We start from the raw sequence: 27420 nt of genomic DNA, 5'->3' as shown, positions 1-27420 counted from the left end.
ATGGTCTCCAATTTTTTTCAGAGGTATCTATCTACCCAACAATGTTTAGTTAAAATTTCCAAAGTCCAAGGAAAACATTTCACCATTTTTAACAGGAAATAACGTTTGCTGAATCCAAATCAGTTATAGTTTCGTCCTGTTTCGTGCATTTTCGGTTCGCAGGTATGCGAGTGATGTGAATGTTCGTCGAAAACTCTCCAATTCCGGGTTGTCGATATAAAGTTTTGAAAAAAAAAACGATTTTTTACGGAAGTTTCGAGTTTTTCTACTTGAAATACCTATTGATGTAAATGTGATTTTTTAAAAGGCGGGTCCATTCGCCCCCTCCTTGGCTACGCCACTGAAAATGGTATAAATACGGTATTTGAATATTTCAAGCTCAAATGCTTCGTAACAGTTTGATCGCCACTTGTCCGTCCTCGTCGGTTTGGTGAGAAACCGTAAGATGATTTTCATGATTCCATCATCACATACTTACGTTAGATTAATGAATCGGGGTAAGTGTTTCATATTTTATGGTATTATAGTTTGAAAAAAGAAGAATTTCTAAATTTAGTAGGCTACAATTGTTATTCATTGGAGTGAGTACGAAAAATGGAAAAATTTAAACGTCATCGATATTGCTCAAATTTGTGTTGAAACTCGGCCAACATTTTTTTCAGCTTCTTAAGTGTACGCAACTGTGAGATGAGTCGTGCTACGTACGTCAAAGTACCTCCGTTTTTGAAAGAAAGAAATGGGTTAAAAATGTCGTGTGACAAACTGGGATTTGTATTCGTAATAATATTAGAACCATTTATGTACGAGTACCTACCTATACATTGAAATTGGTTTCTTTGGTCATTTCTATGGCTTAATGAATGTTAATTACATATAAGTATCTTACTTCGTATACTTACTGGTCAATTTTATATTTCTCCTAGTTGAAAATTAATTGATCGGTGTCGAGAAATTCGAGAATTGTGTGGATAAGTTGTGATCTGGAAAAGAATGTTGGACAATCAATCACACACTTTACAATTTTGGAGATTTGTTTATTATTATTATTTTTTTAAAGAAAAAATTAGTTTAAAATTTTACTTACTTTTTTTTTGTTGTTGTTTGTATGACATCTTTAATGTCGTTTCTGGTAATTTTTTATCAAAAAGTTGCAAAGACTCACTTTTTCGACAAAAATTACAGAAAAAACACAATTTTTCCATCAATTTTCAACGAAACTTGCTTTCTATTAAAAATTGACAAATCTCGCGATCACCTTTACCAAATTGCTAAAACATTTCGCTTTTTTACTTAAAAATCCATATTTTTGCCAAAAACTGCCTGAAATGTTTGGCTTTTTTTACCGGCCAAAGTTCCAATTAAAAAGTCTCAATTTTTTCTAAAAATTTCTCAAAAGTCTAGTTTTTTTTTGCTAAAAATTAGGTACCAAAAAAGCTCTGCATTTTGGTAAAAATTCTCACATTTGAGTCAAAAATTGCAAGAGAGGTCGGAAGTAGGTAGGTACATAGATGCAGTTTTACACTATTCTTGACATAAATTTGGAATTTTTTTGCAATTGATTGTTAAAAAGTCCTACTTTTTACTACAAGTGCCGAAGTCTCAATCGAGCTTTAATCCTAGATTTAACGTAATTGGAATGTTTTTTATTTTGTAAGTATTTTTTGAAATTTTTAATTGAAATGTTTCGACTTTTTTCATTACTTTTTGGTTACAGTAACTTGGAGTTGGTCCAATGGTTCTTGTTTTTTTTCCTAATGGGTCTTTCCACGTCAATTAGACCAAGAAGTGGTAGGGGGGTTCGGCGATTTTTTTTTTGAAATTTTACCTGTGTAAAGACCTTCCAAAGGGACGACCAATGGCGCAAATCGCAGCCCTCCAGCTCATTTATAAAGGCAGCCAGGGGGTGTCAAAGTTTTAAGTGAACCTAAAATATCATCCATTTCAGCAGTGGATTACTAGATAACCGCGATACCTACAAAATGGAACATTTCCCCATAGTTAAGGGTTTTGAAACGCTTTTTGGTGATATCATGAAAATCAGTGTTGCCACTTTTTTTCGTACAAAAAATTAGCTCAAAAAGTTTCGAGACGTAGTTTTTATATCGTTCCGACGCTCAAAAATTCTGAAAAAAATATATTATGGACAACTTTTTATGCTGAACAACATATTAAAAAACTGGGATGGTAACATGTTGCAAAGTTAATTTTAAAAAATTTAAAGTTTGCAAAAAATTCGATTTTTTGATCTTATAAGATATCCATTTGAAATTATTCACATAGGTACATGATACACGTCATAAAATGGTACCTAATTTTGATTAAAAATATGATTACTGAGATAAATTTCCAATATATAAATGGTATTTTAATAATTTCTAGCACATTTTACAATTGTCCGATGTTGAGTAATGTGACTCCACAATATGGCTCAGTAGTTGTCATCTTGGTTTTCTAGTTGTAGGTCTAAGTAATTATTATGAACATTTGAAGAATAAATAGGTTACCTAGTGTTGTATTTATCTACATGAATTGAACGTAAATTTCACGTTTAATTTCTGATGATTCTTCTGTTTCTTCCCGAGCAACTGACATTTTCACGGACACTTGTTTTAAAATTCAATTGAGCTCGCGAATGCGAATTCACTGAAAATTTTTATCGAATGTTAGGTACTGTAAGCAGCAGTGTTGCATTTTGTTCATTTTTTTTTTTAAATTATGTGTCAAACACATGCGTTAATTTACATGATAAACAAGTTTACTTAAAACCTTTTTAAACACTAAAAAGTAAAAAATGAAAAAGTTTGCGAATCACAGCCAATTTTATTTTTTGCAAGTAATTTTAATTCGTGAAATTGAGTTTCATTGCATTTTTTAAACCAGAGTATTTTTATTGTGTCGATAACTGGCACAGTTATTGTCGATAATTGGAACATGTGTGTCGATTACTGGCCCATGTGTGATTTTGGGCTTTGCTATGAAAAAACACAATTTTCATACTACTTAATTAAAATTACCTAATAAAAATCTACATACAAAAACATATTTTTCGCGCACCCGAGTAGTGCCAGAAGATACGTAAAATGAACACACGTCGTTAACCTCAATTTTTTTTGAAGATAAATTGTTATTTGAAATCAAAATTCTTAGAACTGTCGATTGATGGCGGCGCTACGTTAGCGTTATAGGTAGATATGAGTTCAAAATTCAGCTCATGATTCACCAAACTGTTTCAGAGTTGATCGTTGTATGTACGTTGCGAATAACCTCAGCTACCCACCGCTGGTCTGGAGTTGTTCATTAGTTATCTCGATTTTTATCAGCAATGAATAATTTTCCAGTGATTTTTATTTTCAAACGAGGTAAACAAATTTGTCTCTTGGAATTTTCCTTTTGCAACATTTTAATACAGTTGCGATGTTTGATAGAAACATACTTACTTTTGAAATGACTCGCTCAGAAAAAAAGCTATTTATAGAATAGATATACATTTTTTTGGTGAGTGGGCAGTTGGGCACGTGAAAAGGAATTATCGCAGAAGATTGGTAATGCACATGGCTCGTAAAACAAAATCGGTGGATCTTGACCAAATTCATTTTTGCACAAATGCAACGTTTTTTCTGATATTTCAATTTTTTTTGTAGTTTTGAATAATTTTTGTGAAATTTTCAACAGTTTTTCAGTAACTTTATCAAATTTCTACATTTTTTGAGCCTGAGACTTCAATCGGAACTTTTTCACGCAATTTCTGCAACTTTCATGACTTTTAAATTGATTTTACATAATTTTGAACAAATTTTGACACTTTTTTTAACCATATTTTTTTTTAGATTTTTGACGTATTATGAATGCGGTATTTGATCTGATCTAATGCAATCATTTTGCTGAACAAAATAGATGATTATTACCTACATTCTAAGTTTCAAAATTGTATTGGAGGCACAAATAAAAATCTTCCGTATGCGCTTTGAAACTTCAAAAATTAAAAATCAGGGAAAGTAGTATAGGTACTTAAAAAAGTGTGCAGAATCCAAAAATAACCTTGGTTTTTTAAGCAAAACAATACTGATGTCGCTACGACTACGAACTCTTGCATGAAGTAGAACAAAAACGGCCATTTGTGCAACTTTCATCAAATTTTCCGTTGGCTAGTGTAACTAATTCCGCAATATTTTTCTGAAAATAAAACACAAATAACACCTTGCCTATCCTTAATAGTTTTTCACCCATCAGTTTTGCATTTGTTAACGTAATTTTTAGCTAGCATATTTCGAAGCAGTGGTTTAGGGTCCACGGGCAGTACTTATGTACTACCTAACTTATTTGTTTACTTGCTAACTGTAGAATAAATTACCCCTATTTAACAAATTGACTCTGAATTTAGGGTTGGTAAGAGAATTGGGTACTATCAAAAATGAACAACACAGAATATGAACTCAATTTCTACTCGCTTATAGCGGGTTGATTTTGTAAATTACATAGATAAGTGCCCAAGGGTACTGTTTTTATGGATGGTGTCAATCGTAATAATGGTAATGATGGACAAAATGATATCAATATCATCTGCAGTTTACTGTGCTGTTCAACATGATGGTTTGATGTCCCTGCTTTGTTATCATTATCTGGTTCGAGTGCACATACCTAGATAAGTAGGTAAGTGATCATGAAAATTTTGGCGCATTAAAATTTTAACTATCTGTGAAACAAGGGAAATCCTTTTTTACAAATTTCACAGGAATGCAATAAATCTAGTCTCCATTACGATATTTTATTACCTAATACCTACACATCGAGATTTTCCCTGCTGGAATACTCTTTTCTATTTGGTGGGAGAGTGTTGTTAAAAATCGAAATCTCTTTTATGGTGTTGATAAGCGATCGTTGAAAATCGCCCAATTCTTTGAATGATAAAAGGCACTTGCCTTTTATTGTAGTGTTGAAGAATAATATAAATCATTTTACCTTGATATAATTTTGAATTCTTCGGAGATTTCCGTACTTTCTTAGGGTCATTTTGATGGATTCTTTTTTTGTTACTTATTGTTAAAATAAATTTTCTAGCGATAATTTTAAATTTTATATCAAATCACGCCTGCGTAGCATAAATTGGTGTGCTGATATACTCGTACAATGTACATTACCACCGTAATATTCGCCAATTTCCACTAATGTGACACCACAATACGGTTCTTCAATCGTCATCTTGGTTTTCTGATTAGGAAGGATCTACGAGTAATTACATGAATATTCCGATGAAATTTGCACAATTTTTCTCCCAAAGAACCAAAATCTCGCGTATAAGTGTGAAGATTACCAAATGAGGAACGCTTTAAAATTTTATTCGACTACTAAATGAAAATTCATTGAAAGTTTAATTTATAAAGAAAAAAAAAGATTTCACAAAGAGCGTTAATGTGCGATCAATTTTAATCCATGTAGTGGTTCTTTTTCGTATTTTTAAAAAATCAACAATGACTAATTTTGGATATCGCGATATCAGTTGGGTACAGTTGATCGCGAATTTTTGAAATGAGATTAAAATATAAAAAAAATTGATAACAGTATTTTATGGAGCGTGAATAGCGAAAAAATTTACAAATTTGAAAAAAATTATTTACTTACATAATCGAGTGTCAAGGTTGACAGTTCGTGGTTATCTGCCTGTATAGCCAAAAAATGTGAAAAAATTTCTAAAAATACTTAGTACCTATACTCATTCAAACAGACTCGTATTTGTAGATGAAAAAAATAATTTATGTGGTAGGTACTCTAATTGAATTAGTTTTGGAGATATGTCTGTTTCAAATTTTCTTCAGTCAGTATATTACCCACTGAGGGAGAGAAATTTTGAAAAAATTCACACAGGGCAGACTCGTGTCTTCTCTGTATAGGTATGTTTTAGGTAAAATCAAAACTTTTCATTCAAAACTCCGTAAATTTTTTTGAAAAAAATATTTTTTGTCATTGTAATCGGGGGGGGGGGGGGGAGGGAGTGAGGTGGGGAAAATTGTTATGGTCTCCAATTTTTTTCAGAAGTATCTATCTACCCAACGATGTTTATAATTAAAATTTCCAAAGTCTGAGGACAACATTTCACCATTTTTAACAGGAAATAACGTTTGCTGAATTCAAATCAGTTATAGTTTCGTCCTGTTTCGTGCATTTTCGGTTCGCAGGTATGCGAGTGATGTGAATGTTCGTCGAAAACTCTGCAATTCTGGGTTGTCGTGTGCACGGATATATGAAGTTTTGAAAGCAAAAAAAAAACGAATTTTTACGGAAGTTTCCGAGTTTTTATACTTGAAATACCTACTGAAGTTTATGTGATTTTTTTAAAAGGCGGTTTCATTCGCCCCCCTCCTCCTTGGCACTCCACTGAAAATGGTATAAATACGATATTGGAATATTTTAAGCTCAAATGCTTCGTAACAGTTTGATCGCCGCGTGTCCGTCCTCGTCGGTTTGGTGAGGAACCTCAAGATGATTATCATGATTCCATCATCGCATACTTACGTTGGATTAATGGATCGGGGTAAGTGTTTCATATTTTCTGCTATTATAGTTTGAAAAAAGAAGAATTTCTAAATTTAGTACAATTGTTATTCATTGGAGTGAGTACGAAAAATGGAAAAATTTAAACGTCATCGATATTGCTCAAATTTGTGTTGAAACTCGCCCGACATTTTGTTTTTGGCCTCTCAAGTATGCAACTATGAGGTAAGTCGTGCTATATCTAAGTACGTCAAAGTATAAACCTCCATTTTTGAAAGAAATAAATGGATTAAAAATGTCATGTGACAAACTGGGATTTGTATTTGTAATGATGTTTAAAACTATTCATGTACTTTGTAACCTATACATCGAAATTGTTTTTTTTTAGTCACTTCTATGGCTTAATATATCAATTACATAAATAGGTATCTTACTTCGTATAATTACTAGTCAATTTTATATTTTCTCCCAGTTGAAAATTAATGGATCGATGTCAAAAAATTCGAGAATTGTGAGGATATTAGTTGTGATGTGGGAAAGAATGTTGGACTATAAATCACACACTTCAAAATTTTGGAGCTCTGTTTACTATTATTATTATTTTTTTTTTATTTAAAGAAAAAATGAGCTTAAAATTTTACTTACTTTTTTTTTAAATTGAAAGTCTTAATTTTTTTCCAAAATTTGCTCAAAGGTCTAGTTTTTTTTTTACTAAAAATTACCAAAAAAGCTCTGCATTTCACTGTCAAAATCTAGCTTTTTTGGCGTAATTTGGCAAAAGTTCTCGCATTTAAGTATGTTAAAAATTGCAAGAGAGGCTGGAAGTAAGTACATGCAGTTTTACACTATTCTGACAAAAATCTAGAATTTTTTTGCAATTGATTGTCAAAAAGACCTGCTTTTTACTAAAATTGCCAAAGTCTCAATCGAGTTTTTCTATCATTATGCAGATTTTAATTGGAATGTTTATTGTTTTGTCATTATTTTTTGAAACTTGTAATTGACATTTTTAGACTTTTTTCATTACTTTTTGGTTACTGTAACTTGGAGTTACTTTGGCCCAATTTTTCTTGTTTTTTTTTTTTCTAATGGCTGTAGTTCTTTCAAGATTTCAGTTACCTAAGAGCTGGGTTACAATAATTTTAAAATACAATAAACTGTCTTGAGGAGGTCCCTGAATTGTTTTCAAAATTTTCCCATGGCTGGTTTCCTCTCCCCAATTTTTAAAGTCGTGGACAATTTTTACCCGTGAATGGGCCTACATTGGCCCATTTCCTTTTTTTTAATGTAAAAAGGGCGTTCAAACCTTCTTGGACGAATGTTAGCTGTTTCTTGGGAGTCCTTGAGTTGAAAAAAAAATTATTTATAGAAAACTTTTATTCATTAAGTACATAATTATGCCATTCATAAAGTTCTGGAATGCGATATATTTGCCGAACCTCTGATTCTTGGTAAAGGGGTAGGACGTTTGATTTTGATTACACATATTCGCCACAAACGTTGAGGAAATGTCTAATACATGGAATCAAATGTGGCAAAATAACAACAAAAAGCGGCAGAAATCTATGAAATCCCACGAAATACTATGAAACATAAGTTGAAAGAACATTGTTTCAATGATATTGATCGTCCAAAAGTATTCACCAATGAAGAGAAATGTTTTATACATCACATTCTTATAAGATATGTGATTTCGGATTTCCTTTGGATGAAACCAATTTATGAATGTTCATTAAAGATTATCTCGAGGGTATGGAAAGAAAGCGCGAAATGCAGAACTGGCATTAGCCAAGCAACATCGAAGGCATATTCATGGCAAAAGTCAAACGTAGCTCCGACTGTCTACAACTCTTTTGTAATTTTGAACCGTGATACACATACATATACCCAAAAATATTGAAATCAGTTCATGTTGAACTCATATTGACCGTTTATTTGAATAAAAATACGAATTCTTCTTACTTTTATTTGCCCCCAAAATGATGAAATTGTCTGGAAAAGTTTGAGATCGTAGGTACCCATTTGAAATTATTCACGTACCTACACGTAATAAAATGGTACCTAATTTTGATTAAAAATATGAGTACTAAGATAATTTTCCAAAATATAAATGGTATTTTAATCATTTCTGGCTCGTTTTATGTACATTAATAATAAAAGTTCTGTACATTGAAAAATGCACGAAAAAAACCCACAACAATAACAAAAAAATGAGGGATGCGACTCATGCCCCCTAAAAAGTGCAACAACTACAAACATGTCAAGTCTATAAAAGCGCCCTCTATTGATCCATTTGTGACACTGAGGAAATATTGGAAGAGGAGGGGTGAATACAACTAGTATACTACTATACATACTTACAAAACACATTCGAATAATTTTCAAAAGGTACATCTACATGTACTTACATAAAATAAAAGCAATGATTTTTTTCCTGAAAACAAATTTGAACCTCCTTGGTCAATTTGAGGGGGAGGGAGTGTTTTAAAAGTGATGCATCTGAGTAAAACATACCTCATTGGATAAAAGTTTCATTTTTTATAATTGGATAGTTGGATATAAGACGTGATTTTCTGAAGTTATGTAAAAGAGGTGGTAGGTAATTTACTTCATAGTTTTTATAACTTGTGAAATAGAAAAAAAAAATGAAAAAGATTTATCTCCATAATGTGTGTAGGTGAAGTGCCTCTAAACAATGTTTCTTCCATGTTTATAGCAAAAAGTACATCTACGCAGCACTTGCGAATGCGTCACTAAGCAGACCGTTCAGCTGAAGGTCACCTTCAAGTTCTTCCATTGTTAGGCTTCCCCCTCTGAAATTATGAATAATTTGACTAGTGATCGAGTGACGAGTGAACTTTTCCAATTAGGTTAGAAGTTAAAATCAATTTTTCAGGGTATGAAAAATCAAAATTCGATGTAAATTTGAGAAAACCCTTCACTGTTTTCGACTGCATCGTGCATTTTTTTTTCAAAAAATTATTTGAAAAATGAATACGAGAGTACATGAAGAAAATTAAAATTACTTGCTCGTAGTACGTCATGACTCGCAATAAATTGTTTTGCAAGACAGATAGTGAAACTTACATCGTACATGCATCTCAGATGATCTTTGATATATTTATTTTTCAAAATGCTTCGGTAAAAAGCTGAGACAAAACTCTTTCTTAAAAATCCACGAAACCCAAAAAGAATGAGAAAAAACTAATAAATTCAATATAATACGTCTTAATAATAATTTATTTTAAAAAAGAAATAAAATAGGTACTTTACATAATTATTTGTAAAGGTCGTGATTTTTCTAGCCGCTCAAATCTAAAGGTACACTGGTAGTTCTCGTTGCGAAATTCGTACTAGTACATTGGTGCTAAATTTGGTATTGGGATCCCAATTGACAAAATGGTCGCTCTCCTACGTCCGTTTTCATGAAATGCGGGCGAAATTTTGCAAATTCGCCGTCATCATGGCGCTGAAATGAAGTTTCAGTTAAGATGTGAGGGCGAATGCCAAAAATTTGCCCCACTCTTGGCGCTAAAATGAACTTTTGCTCAACACATTGGCGCAAGTTAAAATAGTTCGCCCTCTTCATGGCGCTTAAATGAAATATCGCCCAACACTTGGGCGCAAATTGTAAAAATTCGCCCTGCAATTCAAGTGCAGGGCGAATTTTTTGATTTGCATCCTGATTTCCATGCATTTTTTCCGTTAAGATTCAAATCACTGTTTCATATACTGTGCATATGGTTACACGTGTCGTTAGTTTGTGTTGGGATTTGGGTGTAATTTTCGGTGATGGGCTAATATTTGATCGTGTTTTTTCATTCATGAGTGACAATTGTGCGAAGTGTATTAATTTTTTTGCAATTGGTGCTGTGTGTTGTTATCAGTGTATTCGAGCCATCAACATCCGGTCGGTCATGGGCGATTACTGATAGTCTATTAATAACTTCAGCGCTTCATGTTCTTTAGATTAAGCGATCGACTATCTAACCATGCAGTGGCTGAGACAAATGTATATTTTAAACTCGTCAATGTTAGAAATGATTTTTAAGCAGGTGAATGGTGTGTTTTTCAATCGGTTTATGTGGCAGTGTTTTTTATTACGCGAGTAGTGTAAAGTAATTTTTTGATTGAAAAAGTTTTAAAATAGTGTGGTGTGGTTTTTTCACTAACAGTGTAAAAGTGCAGTTCAAAGTGATTTTTTGATTTGACCATAGATGATTTTTGACCACAATTTAATAAATGTTTTGGCCCTGGCATGGCACCTCCTCCCTGGGCCGGCGGCTGCTTCCCAGATTTTATTGAATTGGGTTTCCACTTTTTCAGTTTTTTGGAGGGATTATGATTTTGGAAATTTTTAGCTTCAGTGTGACAACGGAGAGTGAAAAGGACAGAGGTGCTGGATGAGGTTAGTGTATTGAGTGTGGTAGTGTTTAATTATAGGTAGTTTCTCAGTTTCAAACTTGGAATTTAAAAAAAGAAAAAAAAATTACGAATAAACATAATAATGGTGAAGAGTGCGTGGATATCATGTTTTTTGGTGCTTTGATATACTAATTTGAAAGTGGGGTTATTTTTATTTTTTCATAGTATTTGGGCGTTCAACTTGTAACAGGCTTACATGATGCGTTTATTTTTCAAATTATAAAAAAGTTCATTTGTATTGTTCAAAACATAGTGAAAATCCGGGAAGTCATTATTCAAAATGAATCCGTAACGGAAAAATAGGCGACAAACTCATTCAAAAACAACAGGGTGAAAACGATGGCGACATTTTGACACTGTTTTTGAGCACGTAGGAGGGCGCATCCAATTTTCGCCATGGGAGCGCGTATCAAAAACAAAAGAGCGCATCAAAAATATGGGCGTTCTGAGTGAAAATTTTGATGCGCGCTCCCTTGGCGAAAATTGGATGCGCCCTCCTACGCGCTCAAAAACAGTGTCAAAATGTCGCCATCGTTTTCGCCAAACTTTTTTAGCGCTCTTTTGTCAACAGGGGAGGGATGTTGAGAAATCACTGTCGTCATCTTTTCTCTGATCTGAATCCACATCCACGTCATTCTGATGTTTTGAAAACATGGCACCAACAACCGAATTAGTTGAGGATGAATTGATGATAGGTTGGTATTTTTTTTTTTTTTTTTACTTTTTTTTATACTGGGCGTATATAATTGCCAGGATTTTTACGCCCAGTTTCAAGGGTGAAGGGGTTAGTCTAGATTTGGTTCGAAAGATTGATTTCTTTAATGATTAATGAATTTGAGAATGTTTTCCATCTGTTTGATGTTGTCAGGAATTGTAGGGTCAAGGTCTGAATTGTTTAAGGATTGGCGTTTTGGTTTGAGGGAGGGCCAATAAAATAGAAGGTCAGAGTTACAGAATTGACAGGTGGGTTTAGGTGCTTTGATGTACAAATGGTTGTGGATTAGTTTGGTGTGATCAATTCTGAGGTGTGTGATTATAATTATTCTTTAGGAGATACAGGACTCAAAGACCTTAGCATCAAGAAAAATTTTGCAAAACGGCCTCAAATAACTAAAAAATTGTTGAAAATTGTAATTCATCACGTCTATCGCAATCGATGGCGATCAGCACACACGTTTCTATGTCTGTCAGCAACTTGAACAAATTATGAAGTATCATCGTTACATGCCTGAATTGTGGCAAATGTTGTAAAATGGATACTTATGAGAATTATTTTTGAAAACATTCCTTCAAAAAGAAGTGAACTTTTTAAAAAATGAATAGGTACTCAAAAAGTTGACTATAATGTTGCAAAAATACCCGAAAATTAGGCGTTTAAAATACTGTTAACACCGTCAAAACTGATTAAAATTTGATACAACATTGCAAAATTTGAAGAAAACATTACAGAAATTCCTTACTCAAATTTTTTGCCAAAATTGTCGATAAATACCTTTTTTTATTGACGTTATCAAAAAAGTTGTAATATATTTTTTGCAGAAAATGACCAAAAAACTTTATAATAGACAATATTTCAAAAAGTCCTGCTTTTGCAAAATCAAGAAAAATGTTGCAAAACGGCCTCAAACAGCTAAAAAATTGTTGTAAGTTGTAAATAATTCATGAAACATCATCGTTAGATACACTGAAATGTGACGAATGTTATGAAAATGATTGAAAACGTTTCTTCAAATGAAAAAGTAAACTTTTTAAAAATTGAACAAAGTTTACTATGATTGTGAAAAATTAACTCGAAAATTATCCAATTAAGTAAAATGCTGTAAACATCGTCAAAAGTGATTAAAATTTGATACACATCGCAAAAATTGAAAAAACATCACAAAAATTCCTTAGCTTAAAAAAAACTGAAATTTAAGTTGGTGTAAAAAATGATCGATGATAAGAAGAATTCTTCAAGAAGATTAAAAAATAATAATGCGTTTAAATTATCCATGCTACCTATCAACGTTGCATGATATGAGAAGTTATGGTGAATGTCACTAAAAATTGATGAAATTTTATAGAAATTGAACAGATGTAACCAAAATTTTGCAATACATTATTTGAAAATCAATTGAAATCCTGCAAAACGCCATTGTGTGATTAACGTTTCATAAAATTTTGAAAATTCAAGGAAAATATTCCAGAAGTTTCTAAAATATAAGTAAGAAAAAATTTCTGAAAGTTACAATAAAAAATCAAAATGATGAAATTTTGTGAAAATTATATTAAGCAGGTAGCTATTAAAATACAAGAAAAGTTGATGAAGCATTGCAAAAACCAAAAAAAATTAAATTTCTCAAAGTGCCTCAAATTACCAAAAAAAAAAAAAAAAGGTTAAAAATTGTGAAAAGGTCAACAAATATTTTCAACAATATTTTCAACATTACTTGAAACATTACAAAAATTGTATAAAATGTAGGTACAGATAATTAACATTAGCTCGTAAGCAGGTACTGTAAAATTAGTATAAAAATCACTCAAATTCAGTCAAGGGCCTTACTAAAAAAATTGATTAAGTTTCAGTAAAATCATACAATGTTAATGAGAACTGAAAAAAAAACTTAATCTTACTCAGTTAAAACTTAAAAGTGATTAAAAAGTTTTAGTAAAAGCGCACAGTACCATATCTAAGTACATTTAGAAGGGAAATGCTGTAAAAAGGCTCAAAAAAACAAAAATCTGTAAAATGTTATAAAATATTTTTGAAATTGTTTAAGATAAAGTATAATTTTGTACAAATTAAGTACTTACTTAAAGCATTAAAAAAAATGAAATTCATTGTAAAATTAATTCAAAAAATAGTAAAACTTGCCAATGTTTAGTAACAATCTTTCTGAGAATAAGATTTGTTGAAGTCACATAAAAACAGTAGAAAATATGCAAAGTACACTTCCCTTTTGACAGTTTTACTAGCAGAATGCCCGCGTTAGTAGCACCAATCTAACATGAGTTGCAAAACACTGACATGGTAAGTGCATGGAATAAACTAGCAGATTACCTGATAGCAATGTTCTAACTGATTGCTAGTGTGATATGATTTGGCAAATAGTATGCTAGCAAAGGGCTTGCTGCGCACTAGCAGCATATAACTGCCAAATGAAGCTAGACTTTCTTGCTAGCAATATGTTACATCACTAATATAATTCGTAGTTACCTATAATGAGTGAAGCAAGCAGTTATTGCTTGCACAATACTACTATACCTATTGCTAGCTTGATATCAACCAGCTAAACGGATGCCAGCAATAGGCTAGTTACATACAAGCAGCACAACTACCAAGTGAAGCTAGTCAATCCTGCTGACATAATGCTACCATATTGCTAAAGTGATAATACGTATACCAAAAATTACCCTAACAATGGGCTAGTGGCGCACACGCAGCATAACCACTGACTGTGAGTGAAGCTAGTAGCATTGTTAGCAAAATGCTACCATGTTGGTAACATAATATCAACTGTTAAAAAGTACTTCAGCAACTTGTTAGTTAAACCTTAGCAGAATACTAGCATTAATAGCACTCATTTAGCATGAGTGGCAGAACACATGGTACTGGCATAAATGAACTAGCAGATTACCTGCTAGTGTAGTGCTAGTTTATTGCTCACACACTTTTTATTGGATAATGTAGATAGATATCCTAGCATAGAACTGGTATGGGCCAGTATGCAGCGAACTAACAAAAGGCAGATCAGTAATTTGCTAGTTACATGCTAGTAGCATATTACGAATTGAAGCTAGCAGTGATTTCTAACATATTGCTAGCACCCTATTCATTACAAAATTTATCTTAGCACAGAATTGGCATGGTGCTAACGTAAGGTAAACTAGCAAAAGGCACACTAGCAATCTGTTAGTGCCCCTGCTAGAAGGATAATCACGGGTAAACTTGAGCTAGCATAACACTAGCACTATATTCCAACCTGAATAAAGCTATGATACTTACTAAATTTTCATTAGAAGACTTTTAACCTATTAGGGGCTATCTTTCTGATGCTAGTGTAATGCTAATAACGTGCTAGCATTGTTCTATCGCATGCACACTTTGTTTCTCTTAGATGAAGTGTTGATTCTCATCTGCAGTAAAAATTGAATCAAAAGTGTGTGCTCGCCTGTCAAAATCGGGGTACTTATTAGTACATACTACTGCATGTGAATTTTTAAATGTATAATATTTCGTTTGCAAAGTCACCGCCTTTCAAAGTTTCCTTGCGATTGGTATGATTCTTAATGAAATAATATAAGTAGGTATGTATGTAATTCAATACAAGTCGTATTAAAATTAGTAGATACAACCGATTCCGCGGCAAGATTACTAACTAATAGTTCATTCCTATCTTTTGGCGTGTGAAAACCCATCGTGTTGAATACACGTTCACAAAACGCATTGTTTACTGGGATACACAAGAGAGAGCTTACTATTTTGAAAAGAATAGGTATATTACATTTTAATTTGCAAAAAAAATGCAACCATCTTAAAGTAGTCACTTCACCACCTTCTACAGGGAGTTCGAATGATTTTAAATCCGGATAAAAATGTTTCAATATCTTTTTTGAAAGCTTGATGAACTTTAGCTCCGTGAAACTCACTCAAACAAGACTGCAAATCTTCTTTCAAATAACTCTTCAAAGTATATGTGGGTGTTACGAGCCTTTAGTTTTTTTTTGCTCCAACCTCCCCTCAGAATCGTAGTAAGTGATCCTCGAAGCTGTTTTCGTGATTAAGAATTGTGGATTGTGTTCTAGAATATTCTTCTAACCGGTTCAGTACAATATCATTCATTGGCGCTGTTAAAGTGATATTTAAAATATTACAAACGCAGCTTTGAGTTCGGTTAAATTTAAATTTACCGTAAAATTCAAGTTCTCTTCCCTAACGCCAGTAATAAGAAAATATCATAAGTACTTTTGATTAATATTGTCCATTATTGGGTTCTTATTACAATTTTACTGGTCTGAAATGAGGCATAAGGGTGAAGTCGCCCAAAACCGACCACTTTTTGTAAAACCGCCACCAATCGAAGACTATTCCACTTCAAAACGTGGTAAATGGCTTAAAATGTAGGTTGAACCTTCCCCTAACTCATATCAAAATTTTGGCCCAAATGAATAATCCTTAATATGTTTTTTGAATTTTTTTCCGAAACAACTCAAAAACAATTTTTCAAAATTTGGTATCCTAATCCCGACCACCTCCAAAAGTTAGGTACCCTAATTCCGACCACATTTGAAAGTGCAGCAACCAATAAAATACTATTTCACATGAAAATACAGTAAATGGCTTAAAAGATAGATTGAACCTTCCCCCAACTCATATTAAAATTTTGGGGTTATAGAATAATTCTTTATGGCTTTTTGGAATTTTCTTCTGAGGCACCTCAAAAATGACTGAATTTGGTACCCTAATCCCGACCACCCTGACTGAATTTACATGATCTTATGGGTGGTCGGGATTAGGAGACCCATATTGTTTTACACTTTTGTAAAAATTTTCTATACATACCTGCGATTGATTACAAAAATGGCAATACCATCAAAATCTCACTTTAATCACGATCACAAATCATATTTAACACCACAAAATTAGTTATAACAAGTTGAAAATTGTTGGTGATAAAAAATGGTGAAAAACAATTTTTTGATCATGGAATTTCTTCAAATTCAATTTATTTCGCGAGTTTTGGCTTTACAGTGGCTGGGAATATCTCAAATTAATTGTCTGTGATAGAGGAACACGTTTATATCACTTTTCAATAGGTAGCGCTATTAACAGACGAGATATGCATGGTGGTCGGGATTAGGCACTGGGCGGAATAGGGGACTTTTACCCTTACCTATAGATTATAGAATCAATTTTAATGATTTAAAAAAATGCATAACAAATGGAAGAATATTTGGCGGAGAAATGAAAGCTCAAAGTTGAAATTGTTCAAAATTATTCAAATTTAATTTTTTTAATTCTTTGTGTTCAAACTAAAAAAATTTGAATTCTAAATGTTTTATAAATATCTAGATACATGTCATAAGAAACATTTTAAAACAAAGATGAGCAAAATCGGTTCATTTTTAAAAAAATTTGGAGGAGGGGGCCCAAAAGTCGGTTTTTGGGGCATATCTCCCCTGTATGGGACCAAATCAGTTGAAATTTTGGAATTCGCTTAAAAATGTGATTTGAAAGAAAACGTACCTATTCCCGACATTTTTAATGTTGATTTTAGCCTCCTTTCTCCGAAATGTGGGACCCTTAAAATCAAAATTTATTACATACAATAAAGTTACACTCAATTTGAAAATTAAAAATTACAGAATCATTCATGTAGAGTTCTTTCGTGTTAAAATAAATTGACTTACCTGACTTCTATAAGTTGGTTGGATATTTTGTCTTTTGTATATTTCTCTTCTCTGATGAAAATTTGACCAAATCCAAAGTACTGGATTCAAGCACATCCACTTCAATTTCTTTAGTGGGTACTAAAATGGAGATGGCCAATCACACATGGTATTTTATTACATCATCATCATGTAAAGTCAAGGGAAAAAGCTAAAGTGACACTTCGTGCTTGATCATCTCTTGCTAATTTCCAGCCCAGGTGTAAGGACTCAAATTGACCAAGATATTGGCGAGCGATTTCTCATTGATTTTCTATTTTCATTCATGGGTGATTGATCTTTCCAAATTCAATCTTGTTTTTTAGGGAGAAAATTTACTTACCTGAATCAGTTTTTTCAAAAATTAATTTATTCAATTATTTAAATTTTGAAGTTTTGATTTTTAAATTGACTTTATAGTAGGTAAGTATGTACTTCTACATCAAGTATTTTCTGCAATGAGTAAGTACGTGGATAAATGCGTCTAATTGCAATGGATGACGAAGTTGTTGATTTTGGTGAGAGGGTTAGAGGAAGACCAGGTTTCAGTATAGTTGATCTCGCCAACACCTCATGTGTACCGAATGGAATGTATGGAAGAGTGATTTTATCAATTTTTTTGTTAGTTGAGACATCTCTTGCAACATTTAACTTACCTTTTTAAATGTTCATTGTTTTATTAACTTCTTCATTAGCAACTATTTTTAAGACAATGGTAACAAATTTTCAAACAATTCTTTTCCAATATGTTCCTCTAACCAAACATTTAACAGCAGTTCTGAGATGATGATACTGACCTTTTTAGAGGGACAAGCAAAGCTGCTTGAGTGAATATAAATCCAAAAAGTGAAAATTAGAAGCATACTTACAATTTTTTTGTTTTCTATAAGTTTTCGTGCCAGACCAACACAATTTATATTCTTCTTCGATTTTGAACAGTTTTCACATTTTTATGCTCAATGATAAACTTGAGTTCAGTTCCTATGTAGGATTGAACATTTTTATTCATTTTAAAAATAACATTCTTAATAATTATTGATTGATACCTACCTATACGCAGATACTCCACTAGGCACAACAATTACTCTTATTGATTAGACATCATCCGAGTTTGTTTGTGAATCATCTTGACTATTAGTTACTTTGAAAACAAATAATAAATAACCTATTAGGCCTACAATGATACAAGGATGTAAATGTGGTCCTAAATTGTTGACTCAAGGTGTAGTACACTATGAATAGTTACTCTGAATTTAATTCTGCTTTATTATATTGTTTTATTAACTTCTTTATTAGCAACTATTTTTAAGACAATCTAACAAATTTTCAAACAATTCTCTTCCAATATGTTCCTCCAACCAAACATTTAATAGCAGTTCTGAGATTATGGTAGGTACCGACATTTTTAGAAGGACGAGCAAAGCTGCTCGAGTGAATAGATGAAATCCAAAAAGTGAAAATTGGAAGCATACCTACTTACAATTTTTTTGTTTTCTATCATTTTTCTCATACTCTTCTTTGATTTTGAACAGTTTTCATACTATATGCTCAGTGAAAAACTTGAGTTCAGTTCCTATGTAGGATTGAACATTTTTATTCATTTTAAAAATTACATTCTTAATAATTAATGATTGATATACGCAGATACTCCACTCGGCACAAAAATTACTCTTATTGATTAGACATCATCCGAGTTTGTTTGTGAATCATCTTGACTATTACTTTGAAAACAAATAATAAATAACCTATTACAATGAAACAACGATGTGAATGTGGTCCTGAATTGTTGACTCAAGGTGTAATATACTATAAAAGTGATGGATAAGTTGATATCAGTAAATGTAGTGAATATTTGCACCAGTGCAGCGTAACATTGGCCATGAATTTCTTCCGATCTTTCATTGTGCTCGTAACCCACTCGCAGTAAATTCAGTATCCCTCTGGGGAATTCAGCGATGAAGAATAATACCACAACTATCAGCAATATCATTGTCGATTTATTTGTCTGCTGTTTCGTTTTGACATTCCTGGTGTTATTTTGAACTCCAGACGATAAAGTTATTTGCTCTTGGTGGATTCTGTTTCTTTCTAATAAGGTAATGACGATTCTATAAAAGTAAAAACAAATGCATAAGTCAATAATTCCTTACCCTGAATTTAATACCTACCTATTGCTTTTCTGTCGTAATACTATGTCTAATCATTATGACGTTATTCACCTGAAAGTAAACCCCATTGACACAAGTGATGGCAATAATCTGATCATGACTGCGTGAATGATGTCTACTGTTGAGTGCTTAATGAGGCTTTGATCATTTATGGCAACTAAGTAATAGGATGTCTGTCCCTCATTAGTGGTTTCGATACGAAGTGTCAAATATTGAGGTATCACATAAAAAATGCTGCAGATCATGTATCCAGCTATCACTGAATTGCGTGTTGTTCTCATATTGCACCAAGAACGTTCCTTCAGTGGATGAACGACTGCCACGTACCTCCATGCAGCCATCTGCATTGTCAGGTATATCGATATAAACTGAACTGTGACTATAAAAGTATTACAGCATATATAAAACATGGTCCAACCGTAAGACTGGTGAATGTCAAAGCCACTCTGTGGTCGAATGTTCAGCAACCATACATATGGGATACGAGCCAGTAATACTAGGAAATCTAAGAAGGCCAGATGAGCAAATATCAGGTTCGGGGGCGAAATCATGGTTTTCCTGGCGAATACCAACATGTTGAGTGAATTGAAAATTACTCCTATGAGGCATGCTGGTATGCTGACGTAAGCGAGTATATTATCCTTGTAATATTGTCCAATGTTGAGTAATGTGACTCCACAATACGGCTCTTGAGTTGTCATCATTGGTGTTCTAATTGTAGGTATAGTTATGAATATTTTGAAGAATAGGTATTACCTACACGGATTGAATGTAAAGTGTACTTCATTACTACTGGCCCATCTGCTTCTTCTCAAACAACTAAAATTGTTCACGGACACTTGTTTTGAAATTCAATCGAGCTCGCGAATACGAATTCGCCGAAAATTTCTATATTTTTAGCTATACTGTTTCACAATTAAACTCATTTTGTAGGACATTTTTTTTGGGATTTTCAACAGGATTCTTGCTAGGATCAATTGCGCGATCTGAAAATTTCACACACAAAAATTAAATGCACGCGAAATTGTATCAGAGTAGATTGTTCTTTCGTGATTAGCCACGTACTGATCCGAGCTAGCCGTATTTTGTTTATCCATGTTTTTATCAAAAATGACTGGATTGCGATATTTGCATCGTTCGCCAGTGTATTATGACATTATTCATTAAATTTTCAAAACGATGAGATAAAATAAGTTAACATTTGACAATCTGACAGGAAATGGAAGACGAGTTTCCGTTGTTCTACGTATTTAGATACCTAAGGTATGTGATGAATAACTTTCATAATTTTAGATCCCTAATTTCTTTGGGTCATTCCATGCCAAATCGGCGGATTCTTGCACGAGGGGTCTTCAATTTTTTTCAATATCAGATAATTTGTAGAGGTCATCAAACGATGATGAATGACGCGAATCGGACATTTTTTCGATTTTTTTTTTGACGGAGCTGTGGCGCTTCAAAGTTCTCCAAAATGGCCAAAAATGGAAAATTTCAGTTGCAAATTGCTCTCGTTGTACGTGGTATAGAATTTTGAACTTTTTTTTTCAAATTGTAGTACTTTGAGAGGGCAATCGACGAGTGATGTCAAAATCAGTGCTGACACTTTCAAAAACCTGAAAAAATCGATTTTAAAAATTAATTTAAATATAGCCATGATGTCTGCCAGTAAAAATTCTGAAAAAATTCTCAGTTTTAGTCCTTTTTATGTAAAATAACATATCAAAAAATTGGACTGGCACCTTTTTTCATTTTCGAGAAAAAAAAATTACAAGTTTTACAATTGCTGCAGAAGTACCATCAACCATCAGAAACCTAAAAAATGAAAATTTTTGCATTTTTGAAATATTTTACCAATGTGTAGACGAATATGTGAAAAAAATCCCCCTCCCCCCATTTGTCAACGAATTGACATTTTTCGTGCTAAGTATAAATTTTTATTTCAAGAGTGAAATATATATCTATGCATTTTTCGTCAATTTGTCGACAAATTGGGGGGAGGGGGATTTTTTTCACATTATCGTCCACACATTGGTAAAATATTTCAAAAATGCAAAAATTTTCATTTTTTAGGTTTCTGATGGTACTTTATTATGCAGCAATTGTAAAACTTGTAATTTTTTTTTCTCGGAAATGAAAAAAGATGCCAGTCCATTTTCTTGATATGTTATTCTACATAAAGAGGACTAAAACTGAGAATTTTTTCAGAATTTTTACTGGCGGACATCGTGGTTATATTTAAATTATAAGTTTTTGAAAGTGGCAACACTGATTTTGACATCACTCGTCGATTACCCTCTCAAAGTACTACAATTTGAAAAAAAAGTTCAAAATTCTATACCACGTACAACCGGAGCAATTTGCAACTGAAATTTTCCATTTTCGGCCATTTTGGAGAACTTTGAAGCGCCACAGCTCCGTCAAAAAAAATCGAAAAAATGTCCGGTTTGCGTCATTCGTCATCGTTTGATGACTTCTACAAATGATTTGATTTTGAAAAAAAATCGAAGACCCCTCGTGCAAAAATCCGCCGATTTGGCATGGAATGACCCTTTGTTAAAATTCGTGATGAGTTTTTGAAAATTAAAATTTGAAAAAAAAGTGTTATTAATGCAGTAATTGATTTTTCAAGATTACCTACCACAAAATGAAGCAAGTCGAGTAATGAGGAGAGGGGGAAGCGAAAAATAAACAATTAAAAAAATTTGGCTGCTGGTGATGGTAGTTGAACCTTCAACCTCTCACACCTCAATCCAATTGGTGTTAATGGATTATATAATCTCTTTCCCAGGCTTTGGACTTGGGAAAATTTGAGAAATGTTTGATCAAATTTGATCAAATCTGAATGAGTCTGTGAGTAGTGTCGCACAATTCACTCAAAAGTCGCAAAATATTCGAAAATACCCTCAAAACTTGGAAGTAGGTAATATTGATTGATTAATTGAATCGATCATTTTCCATTTTCGATTAGCTGCAGTTTCAGACTTTCTGCCCATCCATTGAAATTTTTATGATTACTTACATTTAACATTTTTATTTGGAATTAACGGTCTGTATGAATTCATCTCGATGAAAGAGTTTATCTCCGAACTGCATACTTTGTCGATCACAATCCGCAGCGTCACTGGTGGCATGGCCATTTCAATTAGGTAAAATAGGTATCTAAAAACAAGCTAAGTACATATTAAATTAACATAAAGTTAATTTTCTTAAGTAGAATGAACGTAATGTAAGGTAAATTTATTTTGGAACACTTACCTTTATTCACGATTGGTGATAATTGTTTGATGGTCTACATTGATTTATAAATGAAAGAAAGCACTGGTTTTGTGCCATTATCACCAATCATCATTGATCAATCAATGTATATCGCCGAATGCTAGGTATACTGTAAGCAGCAGTGATGCATTTTGTTCATTTTTTTTTTAAATTATGCGTCAAACATGTTAATTTCCATGATAAACATAAGTTTAAAACCTTTTTTAAACACTAAAAAGTAAAAAATGAAAAAGTTTGCGAATCACAGCCAATTTTATTTTTTGCAAGTAATTTTGATTCATTAAATTGAGTTTCATTGCATTTTTTAAACCAGAGTACCTATTTTTATTGTGTCGATAACTGGCACAGTTATTGTCGATAATTGGAACATGTGTGTCGATTACTGGCCCATGTGTGATGATGGGCTTTTCCATGAAAAAAAAAAAAAACAATTTTCATAACTAAGTACTATTAAAATGAATACAAATTTACATACAAAAACATATCTTTCGCACAATCTAGTAGTACCAGAAAATACGTAAAATGAACACATGTTGTTAAACTGAATTTTTTTGAAGATGAATTGATATTTGAAAAAAAAATTCTTGGCACTGTTGATCACTGGCGGCGCTAAGTAGGTAGATAAGTTCAAAATTCAACTCATGATTCACCAAACTGTTTCAGAGTAGATCGTTGTGTGTACCTACGTTGCAAGTAACCTCAGCTCCCCCGCCACTGGTCTGGAGTTGTTTATTAGTTAGGTATCTTGATTTTTATCAGCAGTGAATAATTTTCAAGTGATTTTCATTTTCAAATCAGGTAAATAAATTTATCTGTTGGAATTTTCCCGCTGCAACATTTCAATACAGTGGCGATGTTTGATAGAAACATACTTACTTTTGAAACGACTTGCTCAGAAAAAAAGCTATTTAATGCGCAGACTATTAGTAGAATTTAACAACAGACCATATCCTTTTTCACTGCCCTTTTTATGAAATATCCAGAAAACGTCTACTTCTACCTAAAACTAGAGAAAAACTCTTAAGATATCAATGTATACCATTTACTTCAGTGTGACATTACTTTAAGTTATTATGTCACTTAACGACCTTAATGTTGTCGATAGTGACTTCAAACTTGATAAATAAATAAGTAAATAAATATATTACAAACTAGGTATATGGGTACATGAAAAGGAATCATCGCAGAAGATTGGTAATAATGCGAATGGCTCGTAAACAAAAATCGGTGGATTTTGACCAAATTCATTTTTGGACAAATCCAACGTTTTTTTCTGATATTTCAAATTTTTTTTGTAGGTTTGAATAATTTTTATGGAATTTTCAACAGTTTTTCGCAATAACTTTATCTACACTTCGGTTGTGATTTTTTCACGCAATTTTTGCAATTTTCATGATTTTTAAATTAGTTAATTCCACATAATTTTGGAACAAAAAGTACTGAAATCCCGCGCATAATTGTGAAGATTACCGAACGAGGAACGTTTCAAAATTATTCGACTAAGTAAGTAGATGATAAATGAAAATTCATTGAAAGTTTTTAATTTAGAAAGAAACTTATCACGGGGAACTTTTTCAGACGACAGCGTTAATGTGCGATCAATCTTCATCCATGTAAGTACTAGTTCCAGACTTTGTTTTTTTTTTTTTTTTTCATTTTTTTAAAAAATCAACAATGACTAATTTTTGATATTGCAATATCAGTAGGGTACAGTTGATCGCAAATTTTTAAAATGAGATTAAAATACCAATGAAAAAAGTTGATAGCCCTAACAGTATTTTATGGAGCGTGTGAGAGTGAAAAAATTTACATATTTGAAAAAAAAAATTCACTTATGTAGTAGGTAGTCCAGTCATTAAAGACATTTTTACAGGAAAAATTATTATCAAACAGATCTTTCGCAGATATTGTTCACAGAGGTCCCCTCAACAACATACTAAAAGTCCTGGCCCCTACGGGGTCCGGAACCCCCTTAGAGGGGGGTGGAACCTCCTACAAAAACAGTTTTTCGCCATTTTCTCCCCCGCATTGCATTTTAACGATAAATATGTTGTCAGATAAAAGAATCTACGTCAAATTTCCGATCTAATGATCTATCAACCTTTCTTGTAGGTCCAAGGGGGGTGGAACCACAGTCATTCAAAAAAAGGGGGTTTCCTGAAAAAAAAACATGAAGGCTATAGGCGCCTAAGAGGGGTGAAATGGTCCCCGAAAGCGTTCGAGTTGATATTATCATGGAATGTGGGTACCATTGAAAAACTTCCGTGTAAAAAATTTCAGATCCACACCCCCTCCTTTTTTTGGGGAACCCCCCTTTTCTGAAATTTCAATAACACTTTTCTCAGCCCCATCTTGACCGATTTTGAAAATTTTTCAGTATGTTATGTATATTCTTAGTGGGTATCCCCATAAAAATTTTCAACCCCCTCCCCTCATATTTACTCCTCGAAATACCGTTTTTCAACTTATTTTATGCTTTTTAACAATAGTAAAAATTGAGGGGGCCAAGTGCTCTGGAGAGGGTTAGATGAATCTAGCAAAAAATCTGACGTCATATTCGTGATCAGCGGTATCGAATCATAAGAAAACGAGACCCTACTCACTAATAATTGGTTATTTTCCCCGAAATTCCCATTTTACCCCCAGCCCTCCCTAAGACACATTTTTACATCATTTTGAGAGGTATATATGAAGGGAGGGAGTTGAAAATTTTTATGGGGATACCTACTAAGGATATACATAACATACTGAAAAATTTTCAAAATCGGTTTAAATGGGGCTGAGAAAAGTGTTATGGAAGTATCAGAAAAGGGGGGTTCCCCAAAATGGGGAGGGGGTGTGGATCTGGAACTTTCCACGCGGAAGTTTCTCAATGGTACCTACCTTCCATGCTAATATCAACTCGAACGTTTTCGGAGACCATTTCACCCCTCTTAGGCGCCTATAGCCTTTATGTATTTTTCAGAAAACCCCCCACATTTGAATGGTCGCAGTTCCGCCCCCCTTGAACATACAAGAAAAGTTGATACATCATTAGATCGGAAATTTGACGTAGATTCTTTTATATAAGTACATATTTTTCGTTAAAATGCAATGCGGGGGAGAAAATGGCGAAAAACTGTTTTTGGGGAAGGTTCCACCCCCCTCTAAGGGGGTTCCGGACCCCGTAGGGGCCAGGACTTTCAGTATGTTGTTGAGGGGACCTCTGTGAACAATATCTGCGAAAGACCTGTTTGATAATAATTTTTCCAGTAGATGGGACATAATTGGTCTTTAATGACTGGACTATAGGTACCTACATACCTAATCGAAGTGCTTGGTATCGCTATATATACCTACGTGTATCATATGTTTTTGTCATTTTTGTGACATTAATAAGTGTATTATGGGTGTGATTTTTCGGCACAATAGAAATAGTGTGATTTTTTCTTTGTTGTAATATTATTTATCTGATATAAAATACTCCTCGATTTAACATCAACGTACAGTACTTACTGTAGGTAATTAAATTTAAAAGTCATTACACTCCTTTCATTATACGAGAAAATTACTCACTTATTAATTATTAACAGCAAAAATAAGGCTGTGGTGCACTCCAGGCAGATGTTAGAAACGCAGAAATCCCATACGGCTTGCAATAGTTCGCTCCGTCTTTCTATACGTCTATCCTGAAAATTGAAATTAAAAATTAGTCACAAATAGCAACACTAGAATGAGTGCATGCCCAGGTTTGCGAACAATAGCTAGGTAAATAATAAATAATATACTTACTTACTGATAAACTTTGTACATTTAGGTGTATTTACTGGTTGTAGATGTTGAGAGCTAAAACCGCTGCTTCCCGAAGTCTTTTGCCATTATACCTTTTTTAAACAATATCTGCTCATTACTCATTATGAAATACTTAAATAAGAACTAAATTGTGGTTTGTTTTTTTCTTTTCATTTAGAACTACCTAGTCATAAATAGGTACCGAATAGGTATATTAAGTAAACGTCACTTCCTTTAAAAGTTGAACTGTTAATTTTGATAAATTCGAATTTGAAAACGATACGTTACCTAGACCTGATATCCCTTCAATCAGAAGTATCTAAATTTAGAAATTGATTGGTATGTACTTGTGAAATGTAATAACGTAAGCCAGGATGCGGCCCCGAACGATTTTTTTTCGGGTTTCCGGGCTTGGGCTTTCAATCAAAAATTTATTAGGTCTTGGGCTTGGATTGGGGCTGGGAAATTTTGGGTTTGGGTTTCAAGGCTCAGTGTTTGGGACTCGAATGAAATGTTCATTGAAATGTCATTATTTTATCGAGAAATAAGAAGGCAAATTTGATTATCAAAATGTTCCAATTCATTAATATGTATTTCGTTGTAAAACAATTTTTCTAAAAATTCATCCATTAAAATATTAGTAGGTAGATATGTATTTTCTCAAGTTCTTTAGTAGGTACAAGTAGGTACCCAATATTTAAAAACTAACAGGTATTTTGGATTATTTCGTTTAAAATGGGTCATTGTTGTACGGTATAACATGGTTCAAGTAGCTAGACACCTCCTTACTATCCCAATCGAAAAATATTTTTTCAATTTCAAAGGAAAAGAGAGTTTTTCAGTTTTTTGGAGGAATTTATTCTTTTGAGTTATTTTGTGCTTA

The 27420-nt window shown here is 32.9% G+C and overlaps 2 protein-coding genes across 3 annotated transcripts in view; one reads left to right on the top strand and one right to left on the bottom strand.

Annotated features, from left to right (window-relative positions):
- Positions 1-395: 395 nt before the first annotated feature.
- LOC135837740 (uncharacterized) overlaps positions 396-27420 on the top strand; it is a 310851-nt gene continuing 283826 nt past the window's right edge. The window contains exon 1 of one of the 2 annotated variants that reach the window (XM_065353116.1): positions 396-497. The gene's annotated coding sequence lies outside the window, so the exon portion shown is untranslated. Of the gene's footprint in view, positions 498-6193; positions 6530-27420 lie in introns of those variants that run through there. The other variant, XM_065353115.1, reaches the window with a different exon arrangement.
- Positions 18623-20700, bottom strand: LOC135834467 (FMRFamide receptor-like). Its single transcript, XM_065348347.1, has 2 exons — positions 19542-20700; positions 18623-19430 (listed from the first exon to the last, which is right to left on the bottom strand). Exons 1-2 carry the CDS (start codon positions 20192-20194, stop codon positions 19001-19003), a joined length of 1083 nt encoding a protein of 360 aa, XP_065204419.1. The 5' UTR covers positions 20195-20700; the 3' UTR covers positions 18623-19000.

This window comes from Planococcus citri, chromosome 2, assembly GCF_950023065.1.
Source record: "Planococcus citri chromosome 2, ihPlaCitr1.1, whole genome shotgun sequence".
Taxonomy (NCBI): Eukaryota; Metazoa; Arthropoda; class Insecta; order Hemiptera; family Pseudococcidae; genus Planococcus; species Planococcus citri.
This window is presented reverse-complemented; position numbering and strand designations above follow the sequence as displayed.